The 12,773-nt window shown below is 38.3% G+C and overlaps 1 protein-coding gene across 1 annotated transcript in view; it reads left to right on the forward strand.

The window, feature by feature from the left end:
* dnah5 (dynein, axonemal, heavy chain 5) overlaps positions 1 to 12,773 on the forward strand; it is a 172,738-nt gene that overhangs the window by 63,899 nt on the left and 96,066 nt on the right. The window contains exons 39-44 of the mRNA XM_052143760.1: positions 347 to 481; positions 684 to 791; positions 961 to 1,114; positions 1,363 to 1,509; positions 3,689 to 3,930; positions 9,363 to 9,539. Of these exons, the coding sequence (XP_051999720.1) occupies positions 347 to 481; positions 684 to 791; positions 961 to 1,114; positions 1,363 to 1,509; positions 3,689 to 3,930; positions 9,363 to 9,539 (963 nt within the window). The remainder of the gene's footprint in view (positions 1 to 346; positions 482 to 683; positions 792 to 960; positions 1,115 to 1,362; positions 1,510 to 3,688; positions 3,931 to 9,362; positions 9,540 to 12,773) is intronic.

Consider the following 12,773-nt stretch of genomic DNA (forward strand, 5'->3'; position numbering starts at 1 on the left):
TCTATCTAGAGCAGCATCTAAGGTAGCAATCCTACCCTAGCAAAATATGCTATGCAGCTTATAATCATACAAGCTTTTGCTCTATTCTAATATAAGTGTGCGGAAGTGGATTTGGATTGTTTTTAAATGGCATTTTATTGAAAGTATCCACACTTGTTTGACACATGTTTGAGCTAATCAGTTCAGCATTTAACACTTAAAAAATGACATTAGTAAAATAGTATTTGAAAATTCAATATCTGGCACTGATATGTCCCAGATTTGTTTGATTTAAAATCCAATTTATTTAATAATTTATACCAAACTAAAACACTTATTCTTAGTTGAGTTTCCTCTTCTCTCTCAGGTTCACTATGACTTTGGCCTCAGAAACATTCTGTCTGTCCTGCGCACTCTTGGTGCCGCGAAACGGGCTAATCCAAATGACACAGAGTCCACTATTGTCATGAGGGTTCTACGAGATATGAACCTATCCAAACTGGTAAGAGTGTCAGCACACATACAGACAACATTTTTACATATGACTGACCAAAGTCACACCACCTGTCACTCTTTTTTTGACCATTGATTCTCTTTCATATCAGTTTGCAGCTTTGCATTAGAATATCTTCAAATATATTACTATATTTATAAAGAGCATCTAAAATATCGCAGTGAAATAAGATTTGTCTCTTTCCTTCAAGATTGATGAGGATGAGCCGCTGTTCTTGAGTTTGATTGAGGATCTTTTCCCTGGAATTCAGCTGGATAAAGCTGGATACCCTGATCTGGAAGCAGCAATAGACAAACAGGTTGGGAATATACAGTGATAACAGTTCTAATATCCATAAAAACCACACAAGAAAACTTATTTGTTATTCAGGAATTTACTTGGTGGAGTATTTGCACCTTGCATTAAAACATGCCCTTTGAAAGAGCTGGGAATTAGCATGTTAGTTTGTGTATTTATTTGTTTACTAGGTAACTGAGGCTGGTCTGATCAATCACCCGCCCTGGAGGTTAAAGATCATCCAGCTGTATGAGACTCAGAGAGTTCGTCATGGGATGATGGCACTAGGACCCAGTGGAGCAGGAAAAACTACCTGCATACTTACCCTAATGAAGGCCATGTCTGGTGAGAAATACAATAGACATTACAGACAAAAACTGTCATTATGGTATGGTAAACAAGGGCTCCATACCAAAGCACTGTATCTACAGGATGTTTAATAGCATAACTTCTTATTAGGCTTGTAATACAATTATAATACAATTTTAATGTTTAAATTATTCAATGGGTTTATTAATTGTCAGATATTATGTGTTAGAGCTGAGATTCCTAATGATGTAAAAGAAGTAAACTATCTGATTTTGTGTGTTTAGACTGTGGCCGACCTCATAGAGAGATGCGTATGAACCCTAAAGCCATTACTGCACCCCAGATGTTTGGACGACTCGATGTGGCAACTAATGACTGGACTGATGGCATCTTTTCCACACTTTGGAGGAAAACACTTAGAGCCAAGAAAGGTAGATCACAAATGGTGAAATGTTTTATTTTATTTGTATAAAATATGTATGACAGGTGGAATGAAATGAAAGATGTGTTCAGCTCTGTAAATGTATTGGATAGTCACTCCCAAATTTCACACCATTGGTTAAACCAATGTTGCTGCATCAGGATGGTTGTAATGCCCAAACAAATAGAACAATGTTTTTATAGTTTCACAGAAGCCATATTAGTTACAATTTTCAGGGGGATCAACCTACAGATTATTTTTAGTCTCTGCACATTGAGCTGGGATAGGAGAAAATATTTAACATTTAAAAAGAAAAACACAAAATGTTAAATTCAACCTAATCTCGTAGGACAAACTTTATTATAGCTACATTTTTGCTATGTGCTGCTTTCTATGTTTTGCTACATTTTCCTGGTGAAATTTAAATTAGAGGCGCTACAACTGTGCGTTTAATGTACTTTCATATAAATCACAACTACAACGGCTGATTATAACTTTATTAAAACATATTTTTCACTCTATTACTCACACACTGCCATGTTATTACATTAATATTTGTTTGCAAAAATGTTTCCATTGTCACTTAAATTTCATGAGATCAGGCTGGTTAAAACTGTAAACTGATGAGCTAAAACATTATGACCACTCACAGGTGAAGCGAATAACTCAATAATCTCCTTACAAGGCCACATATCAAGGTCTGGGCAGATTACATGGTAAGTGAAACAATCAGTTCTCGTAGTCAACATGTTGAATGCAGGAGAAATGGGCAGGAGTAAAGACCTGAGCAACTGTAACAAGGGCCAAATTGTTATAGCCAGACGACTGGGTCAGAGCATCTCTGAAATGGCAAGGCTTTTGTGGTACTCCCAGCCAGCAGTGATGAGTGCCTACCAACAGTGGTCAGAGAAGGGACAAACCACAACCGGCGACAGGGTGTTGGTCGCACAAGGCTCATCGATGCACAAGGGCAACAAAGGCTATCCCATCTGGTCCGAACTGACAAAAGGTCTACTGTGGCACAAGTCACAGAAATATTTTATGAACAATACAGGAGGAATATGTCACAAAACACAGTGCATCGCACCATACTGCATGTGGGGCTGCGTAGCCACAGACCAGTCAGAGTGTCCATGATGAACCCTGTCCAACGTCGAAAGTGCCTACATGTCGGAACTGGACCTTGGAGCAGTAGAAGAAGGTCACCTGGTCCAATGAGTTCCAGTTTCTTTAACATCACGTGGACGGCTGTGTACATTTGTGCCATTTACCTGGGGAAGTGATGGTACCAGGATGCACTGCGGGAATACAAGCCAGTGGTGGGAGTGTGATGCTCTGGGCAATGTTCTGCTGGGTAACCCTGGGCCATTCAGATGGATGTCAATTTGCCACCAACCTAAACATTATTGCAGACCAGGTACACCCCTTCATGCCAATGGTATTTCCTGTTGGCAATGGCCTCTTTCAGCAGGATAATGCCCACCGCCACACTGCACACATTGATGAAGAGTTTAAGGTGTGCTAGACGAACAAGTCCAATCCACCACAGCTCCACCTCACAACTTACAGGATTTGAAAGATCTGCTGCTAATGTTTTGGTGCCAGATACCACAGTACACCTTCTTGTAGAGTCCATGCCTTGACAGGTCGGCACTGTTTTGGCAGCACGTGGAGGACCAACAACATATTAGGCAGGAGGTCATAATATTTGGCTCATCAGTGTATTTTTGGTCTGAAATTGAAAAAATCACTTCTGCTTTTGAATGGGCTAATGTTTTAATATATTTCAGCAAAGCACCTGAGTGTATATCTATCTGATCAGTTGTGCAAAAAAAAAAGAAAAAAAAAAGCTAATGGTTTTTTAAAGTGATTAAAAATCTCTCTAACAGGAAAGGGTGTTCTATTTCCTTCCTCTATATAAAAGGCTGTGAGATCTATAACACATCAAACAGAATAGTACATTTGGATGGGAAAAACATGCAGAAACCTATTGATTGGGTTTTTGAAACCAGTAAACAAGTGCAGATATCAAACAGGGCTTTAGAAACTTAAGAAACTAATGGGCAAAATAATCACCCAAAAGATGTCAAATGTTAATCATTGATCATAATGATTTACACATAGCATTATGCTTTTGAGTGTCTACATCTGGTTCATTTCACATTTATACTGTGTGTTTTTCGCTTAAGGGGAGCACATATGGATTGTTCTTGATGGGCCGGTAGATGCTATATGGATTGAGAATCTTAACTCAGTCCTGGACGATAACCGCACACTAACATTGGCTAACGGTGACCGGATCCCCATGGCCCCCACCTGCAAGATTGTGTTTGAGCCACACAACATCGATAATGCCTCCCCGGCCACAGTGTCCCGTAACGGGATGGTGTTTATGAGCTCCTCTGTCCTTAACTGGAGCCCAATTTTGGAGGTAGGTAATGAGGAACCACTGTTAAATGATTACATCTTTAGGCATTATGGATGTAGATCATTTTAATAATCAAAAATGTATAGTCTTACTAGAAACAAAATCATTAGAAATACAAATAATTAATCAATTCAACCATGTCCACATATACATTCACTTTGGTGGTCACCATTCATAGTAAACATGTTTTTATTACATTTGCATCTTACAAATGAGGCACATCACAAGTCATTTGTATATAAGCACCAGCAATATCTGCAGTATCTCATTGCCAAGTTTTAATTTCAGAGCAGAAGAGATACAAAAAGTAGAGAAAAGAGAGAAAATGTGTTTTTAATGGGAAGTGCCTTTGTTCATTACTTAAGTTTGCATTAACGATTTTGCAATTAGTCTTTCTTCCATGAGGAGATATTTTGCTTCCAAAAGGATATGTATTTCAGATTGTCAGGCTCTGAAGCACACAGTGGTCAGGGCCTCTAAAAAACAAAGCATAATAAAATAAAGAAATATATGAAAGTAGTCCATATGAATGGTCTGCAATATTCAAAATCTTCGAAGCCATATGATAGCTTTGTGTGAGGTACAGAAGTAAAATTAAATAAAATAAAATAATGCTACTGTAGGGTGTATTTAGGTCATTATAATTCAAATTAATGCAGATTTCAAACAACCTGACGGTGAGTAAATGATTAACAATGCAATTTTTAATGTTGAGTTTAGTATTTCGTTAAACCAACCATCATCCAGGAAAATCTAAGATAACACAAATTCAGTACATTACCAAAGTTTTAAGATATTGTATTCGAGAACAATGAGAATCTGCAATCTCTTTCTCCACATTGGCTCATTTGCATCATAAAAGCAAAGTCAAGAATAAACAACACGCCAACTGTAGAAACCAGAGATTCTGCTAGTCATTCTTTTTACTACACACTGAATGAATACAGAATTCCCAAGGCAGTTCTCTCTGTTTTTATAAAAGACTTCAAAGTGTTCCAGTGTTCAGTGCATAAAGAGTAAATAAAAGAGAGAATTTAATTTATTCAATCATGGCATAGTTGGAGCACTAAAGGATTTAATATCTGATTAACCAGTATGAATGTGTATGGATTTCACTGCAAAAAAATATTAGGACTTATCTTCAGAGTATGTATCTTTAATGTAAGTCTATTTTGTCTTGTGGCAGTTGTAGATTTAGTTTCTTGCTTTTCACATCTATACATAAAATAAGTAAAAAACAATCAGCCAGTGCAAAAGATAAACATGTGGCTTTGAAAACACAAGCACTTCTTAACCTTTTCATACATAATGTCACACATATGTGACGGTTAATAAATGGGCTTCGCAGAATAGGGTCACACATATGTGTTTCTGCAACAGCCAGTTACTTACAAGCTACCAGATTCAAGTCAGTTTTCGCGCCAACACAGGCTGCGCTGGTCAAGCATCTGTCGTTTATATTCACTCATACAGTTGCTCATACAGTCTTTTAAACCACATAATATGTTTATTTTATATACATACATCTAACCCATCACCAAATTATCAAGATAAAAAGTTTACAGCTCTTATACGTCATTACATCAAATGCGATCTTCCTCCAATGAATGCTGCCATTTGTTTACATTAGTAGCATTTTGTCATTTGTCAAACAAACAGCTACTAAAATAGTATTTTCAAGCACATAATTTTTATTTTATGTAACAAACACACTAATTGTCATACAGTTAGCTTGTATATGCACAGCCATCTAAACGCAATCTTCCCATGCATGCAGCCATGTCTGCTGATTAGGCACAGATGTTGTTTTCATTCACACAAACAGTAACTCAAACTATGATATGTTTGTTTTCTGCAACAGACAGCCAAACTATCACAAAAGCACCATGATAACAGTTTAAAACTCGTATACTTATTTTTATTTTATTTTTACAAATAAATAAAAAGATACGCCTCTAAACTCTTCCCACCACTTCCGCCTGTGCAGTGGCATGTGCTGAAATAACTCACTCCAGAGGGCACTGTAGGGGAATTTAGACCCTACTCAAGAAAAGGATAAGCAAGCTCTCTTAGTCTTACAAAGCGCTGTGCTAAAGTTTCTTGGCCTCTTTGATATTTGAAGCCTAATATCATGAAATTTACATGACAATGGCAACATTTTGCAAACCAAAATTAGGTGATGTATCACGTTTAGTTGCAGTTTCCCAGCTACATTTCCAGCGGGGGGTGCCAAAAGCAAGTGAAATAGTGTCATAATCAGACAAGGTTTTTAAGGTGAATGTTAGATGGATGTTTTAATGACTAAAACGTACCTCCCTAACCTAAAAGTTTAGCCTAAACCTAACCAATAACCAAAATGAGGTGAACAAAACAGACACCCTTACCCTTAACCAACAACTAAACCTAACCAATAATGTTAAAAAAGATAAATGAGAGGTGAACAAAACAGACATCCTTACCATTAACCTATGCATAAATGTAACCGATTTTTTTAAAAGCATGACATGAAAAACACATCTTCTGAAGCAAACACATCATTTTGTGTCACTTATAAGTCACTTTTGCTTCACTTTCATTTCGAGCGTCCTTTGCTGGGCTAGAGGCTCAGTCTCCGAGTCAAAAGTCCAACACTTCTTCAGGTGTGGAAGCTAAACATGTTGTAATAAGTCTGTACATGAAGGTGGGTCTGTAATAAAGTGTTAAAATGTTTTGTTTTTCAAATTATGCATTACAGCAAAAGTGTTTGATATAATAACATAGCAGGGGTAAAAGTGCGAAAAATAAGTGTTTATAAAATCGTAAACAGGCATAATTAAAAAAATCCTCATTAATATTCACTCATGTATAGCTTGCTCAATCCACTGCTTACTGAACCCGATTGCTGCTCCATGATAATTTTGAAGGTTTTATTTCTGTAACTGCTGGTTAGTTTCTCCTAACCAAATCCGAACCCTAACTGTTAGTGGGACGGGCAAAGCTGACTCTTGGTTGCTTCCATGCCAATGGAAAAAAAATCAAGCATTTTCTTGCTCAATTCACTGCAATAATCATCAATAGGCATAGTATGGAGACGTAATCAAATATCAGTTGATATTAATAAAAGCCGGAAACAAGTTATGTATATCTATCTTAAACAGTATCCACCTCTAACTAACTTGTGGCAAACAGTTCAGCTGAATTGATACAAGTTAACTGAAACTGAGGTAAGACACAAATAGACATTTTCAGAGATATTGCGATCGTTGAGGTGTTCGTTCATAGTTACTTGTTTATAAATGGTTTAATTAAAAGTGTGCAGAGAGTGAGGGAGACAATCAAATGGAAACGCACACAGAAAATATGACTTGTATCTATGCATGACTGCAGAGAGCACTTCAATATATATATTTATTAAAAAAAACAGGCAAATTCTGAGCATTTAAGGCACTTTAGAAATACTTTTTAAGAACCCTCTGAGGGAAAATGATTTGTTGTTTCCATAAAACAAGCAGATATTACAGATTGTCCTACTTACATTAAAACGTGTGTAAAGTTTTGTATGTCCCTTGTTTATCACTGTGCAGCACTAATTAACTGCTTATATTTTATCCCTCGTAATGAATATAATTCATAACACACAAATTAAACATTAAACATGATTGTCACTAAAGGGGGAAAAGCGACTGTAATATCTGGAGGTCAGAGATGGTGAAATGGCGGCATTATCAGCTGTCAGTCATTAATGCTCTATGGCAGTTACGATGACCGCTCAAACACTTCAAGTGGTTTCACCACCTGCTGGAAGTTTCCCGTAGGATCAGCGATCCAGTTCTATATATATCCGTGGTTTTGACAGACAATTAATGGAAATTATCTGTTACAGAGGAAAGTGAATTTGCTGAGTCTAGACCTTGCTTTGAGCCCCGCAATTCTTCATTTTTTCAACCTGGGTTTAAGATTGGGTTATTCCAATTAGATTTCAGTAAAAGTCTGGAGGTAATTGTACTTTCAGTTTGTTGCTTGGCACTGAAGTCCATTGGTTTTTATCAGGGAGGTCTCTGTTCAGTTCGTTAGCCTTGAAGTTCCAATGAAGCTTTAGTGTCAATTTCAGCAGAAATAAATTATTCACAATGGATTGATGATGAAAAGACCAGCGGAGTCCCGGAGACAGCAACAGAAGAAGTTTGCAAATACTACATTCTAGAGACTTCGCAGACTTAGTAACGATAACACCCTTTAGGGCCCTCATGGTCTCAAGGGAGTTTCCCTTGGAAACTAACGTGATGGTTACATGAGAACTCTTGCTGGAACTTTTCCGGAGAGGAGAAGAACACTGTTGTTCTAGGTGGGGAGATTTTGAGTTGAGGTTGGCTGCATCCCAAAGGTGTCTTGAGCCAATCAGAAGTGTCTTTTGCTATGTCACATGATCACCTCTTTCCCTCCCTTTCAAAGGTGATTTATGAGCATTGTTCCCAAGACTTCCAGTGAATGTTTAATCATGCATTTTAATATCGTAATTACGCTAGGGTATTTAATAAATCAAATCAAATCCCTTTATTGTCACACAACTATACACAAGTGCAACAGTGGGTGAAAGACTTGGGTGCAGTTTCAAGCAACATAGCAGTATGGCAATTACAATAATCATCTGATTTACACTTAACACAGTTTACACATCTGCTACACAACACAATATAGACCTAATAATATACAATACACAGTATACACAAAATAAGAAGACTGTATACAATAAAAATACAGCGTATTTTTAATACAAAGGGATAATTTCAAAGAAAGACTGGTCAAGCTCTTTTGTCTTGGATGGACATGTGATGGCCATGTCTCATGCTCCCTTATTAGAATAATTTCTAAATGTAGCAAATTGGTTATATTGAAGAACAAAGCAGGCTTTAGTTCTGGAATTTTTGGTTTCCATGAGCAATGTTCCTTAAGCTGAGAGTGTTAGTAATCATCTTGTTGTTTCATAATAGTTGATGCTCTTCAGAAAACAGGATGTAGCCTTGGTCCTTTTAAATGTATGACTTTGAGGAATTTCTGGTGTAGATTATGGGGCCTCTGTATTATTATCTGAATTATTATTTATTTATTTTTTTCGCCTCCAATCTCTTCAACTGAACATATACAGTCTATTTCATTTCCATTGAAGTTGCTTTAGAACCAAATGTATTGTAAAAAGTGCTATTCAAATAAAACTGAAGAAATGTTAACATCTACACTTTTATTCAAGAAATATTCTCTGAAAACAAGTCTTAATATCTTATTAAGTGTGGCTTATAAGTTAAATGTATTTTGTGGTAAGAATGTTCAGATATATTTTTCAACAAGACAGATATAATCACTAAGAATATGTCCTACTCTTTATGTGTCTTTCCTCAGTGTGTGTGTGTGTGTGTGTGTGTGTGTGTGTGTGTGTGTGTGTGTGTGTGTGTTCTCAGGGCTGGCTGAAGAAGCGCTCCCCTCAGGAGGGAGTGGTCCTGAGGAATCTCTTCACCTCCTCTTTCTCAGAGCTCTATCGCTTCAGTATTCAGTCTTTGCAGTATAAGATGGACATGCTGGAGGCCTTCATCATCATGCAGTGTATCAACATGCTGCAAGGACTTATTCAGCCCAAGGTTGTGATTCAACAGCTGTAGTTCTAATTAACCCAGATTTGTTAGTGTTCATTACAGTGCCTGCACAGCAGCAGTGTATCCATATTCCTATAACAATAGTTTGTTCTAAACCCCTAACCCTAAAGGCTTGGGTATACTTCATTTTTTTCTGAATACTGTTATGTCACACGAATGGTTGCGTTTTCTAGCCTTTCAGAGTATATTATTTTCATGAGTTTGCATGTCCACCTAGAACAACCATAAATAGTTTAAGCAAAACCCTAGGCAAAAACTTAGATTTTTGCCAATTTCATCAATTTGCTGTGCATGTAAACCCTTTTTCAGCTGTACTGGTGACTTAATGCGTCATGTTACTGTTGTAACCTCCGTTCCCTGATGGAGGGACGAGACATTGTGTCAAATATAGTGACACAAGGGGTCTTTCTTGAGAGCCTTGCATACCTCTGAACTTGAGAAAAGGCCAATGAGAAACTAAACGAGAACTTAGTGGCTAACCTGAAAAAGAGAGCACACTAAATCACTTTGGTGAAGGGTGATAAGTGCAACCTGGTTGGCTGTTACCGAGTTCTACCGGCTCGGACCTGACAAAACACGGGACGAGACCGACTCAACCCTGAGATTGTAGAATCTTGCAAAGGTATTGGGTGTAGCCCAGCCCATATGTCTGCATAGGGAGGTGTCATTGGCCAGTGCCCAGGAGGATGCTACACTTCTCGTCGAGTGTGCTCGAACCCGCAAGGGGGCGGGCACGGCCTGAGTCTGGAAGGCCAAGGAAATGGCGTTGACGACCCAGCGGGCAGCCTAAGTTTGGAGACAGCATTCCCTTTCAGCTGTCCACCGAAGCAGACAAAGAGCTGCTCAGAACTTCTAAAGCTCTGCGTGCTGTCCAAATAGATGCGCAAAGCACGTACCGGACACAGCAACAAAGGCTGGGTCTGCCTCCTCCCAGGGCATCTTGCTTGCAGATTCATGACCTAGTCCCTGAAGGGGGTCGTAGGAACCTTGGGCACGTAGCCCGGTCGCGGTCTTAGGATGACGTGAGTATCTGCCGGACCGAACTCCAGGCAAGTGTCGCGGACAGAAAATGCTAGCAGGTCCCCGACCCTCTTGATGGTAGCTAGAGCTATCAGGAGGGCCGTCTTCAAGGAGAGGGCCTTGAGCTGAACTGAGTCAAGCAGCTCGAAGGGGGGGGTCTCTGAAGGCCCTAGAGGACCACTGAGAGATGCTTTTATGGGAACAGGCTTGGATTCAGCCTCCGGGCGCCTCTAAGGAACCTGATAATCAAGTTGTGCTAACCCAAGGACTTGCCGTCCACTGCGTCGTGATGGGCCGTGATAGTGGCTACATACACCTTCAAGGTGGAGGGGGATAGCCTCCCCTCTAACCTCTCTTGCAGGAATGAAAGCACTGACCAAACTTCAGACCGGGAAGAACACCAATTTGCGAACAAGCGCCACTTTGGGCGTAAAGCTGCCTGGTAGAGGGAGCTCTGGCTTGGTTGATCGTGTCTACGACCGCTGGTGGTAGGTCACTCAGCGCTGTCGAAGCGCCCAGGTGTGTGGAATGCACAGCGTGCAGAGAGGGAGAAAGCAGCTGGTAACGAGACTCAGCTTGCTGCTGCACAACTGCTCGGCTCTGAAGAAAAAATCTGACTGACAGACGCACGTCCACTTCCTTTATACCCGTATGTCCGGGGGTGGGGCATGCCAATTTCTCATTGGCCTTTTCTCAAGTTCAGATGTACACAAGGCTCTCAAGAAAGACACTTTTTGTCACTACATTTGACACAACATCGAGTGAGTGACAGAAGTGGAACTTATTATTTCAACTTTAAAAAGGTAAGTGTTTGTGATCCCTTAATTTTATTTTCTATCAATTTAAGAGGAAAAGTTGTTTAAACAGAGCATATAGTTGACATAAAGGGGTCATGAAATATTTTTTATTTTTATTTTTACTTGTTAAAGGAGCTTAATGTCTTTTATTCAGACTTAAGCTTGTCAATGAAACACACATGGACCTCAACACTTTACATGCAAATCACAATGATGGTGATAATCATTAAACACAGATTTTAATTATTGTTACATGACAAATAACAACAAACCCAACATCCAACAGCATAAATAAAAGCAGCAAACACTGAAAAAGAGAAAGAAAAGTAAGCCAGTATCACTGCAATTTGCATAATTTATTCATGTAGCAGTGTGTTACAGTGTACGCATATCTGATTGTCATACTTTTACCAAAGCCAAAACCAGAGAAAAAAATTGTTTAATGAGACTCATGACTGTTTTGAAAGCAAACAACTATAAAGTATTATTTAGTGAAAATGTTTATTTAAAAACAGGCCCTCCACAGTGGCAGTGACAACAAAACACAATGCAGCTGCACATAAAACAGAGAACTGAACTAACTAAACATTGTCTGAAGAGTTTGTAGTTGAAGAATTTATAAATTTTTTGTTTAGACGTATGTTCTTGGACTGTACCAGTTCACAGCAGACAGAGTTACCCGCACCATGCTGAAAATGGAAAACAAGCAATCAATAGAATGCACCATCACTTGTCACTGCTTGTTAGGACAAAAACTGTGATTAACATTGAAAAAAAAAAAATATTTTATTGTGTGTCGTCTGCCTGTAGCCCCAAATACATTACATGTTTCTCACCAAACCTCATCAGGTGCTTTCATAACAATCATGAGTCTCATTAAATAATGTATTAGACTTCTGAATTATAGCTTGAAAAGGTAGTCACCATAAACTGACACTGAATGACATCACTGAGCACATTGTTTTTTTTTTGTGTGTTTTTTTTCTCACAACTTCTCCCTTTGTGTTAAGAAAAAGAAAAGTAAGTAATTTATGCAACAACACAGGGGTGAGAAAACAATGACTGATTTATTTTTTGGGTCAACAATCCCTTTAAACACTATTTAAACCTTGCCTTGCAAGCACTTTTCTTCAGAATATGAAAATCTGTTGCTAATTCATTCATACATTTGAAACAAATTATAAATTTGCATATCTAACCTAATCATACATAATCTAAGTTTAATTAAGAATTCATATCTGATCTAATATGTATGGGAACATTTTTAGCAAGTGAGTCAAAGAGCAGTATTATTTAGAACAGCTGATTCACCTTATGTACTCCAGAGGTTTCACTTATTACATGCATGATTGCCAAATAAATACACATACAACATATTCTTGGTACCTACATGGTCTTTATT

The sequence above is a fragment of the Xyrauchen texanus genome, chromosome 15 (genome assembly GCF_025860055.1).
Source record: "Xyrauchen texanus isolate HMW12.3.18 chromosome 15, RBS_HiC_50CHRs, whole genome shotgun sequence".
Lineage (NCBI taxonomy): Eukaryota > Metazoa > Chordata > Actinopteri > Cypriniformes > Catostomidae > Xyrauchen > Xyrauchen texanus.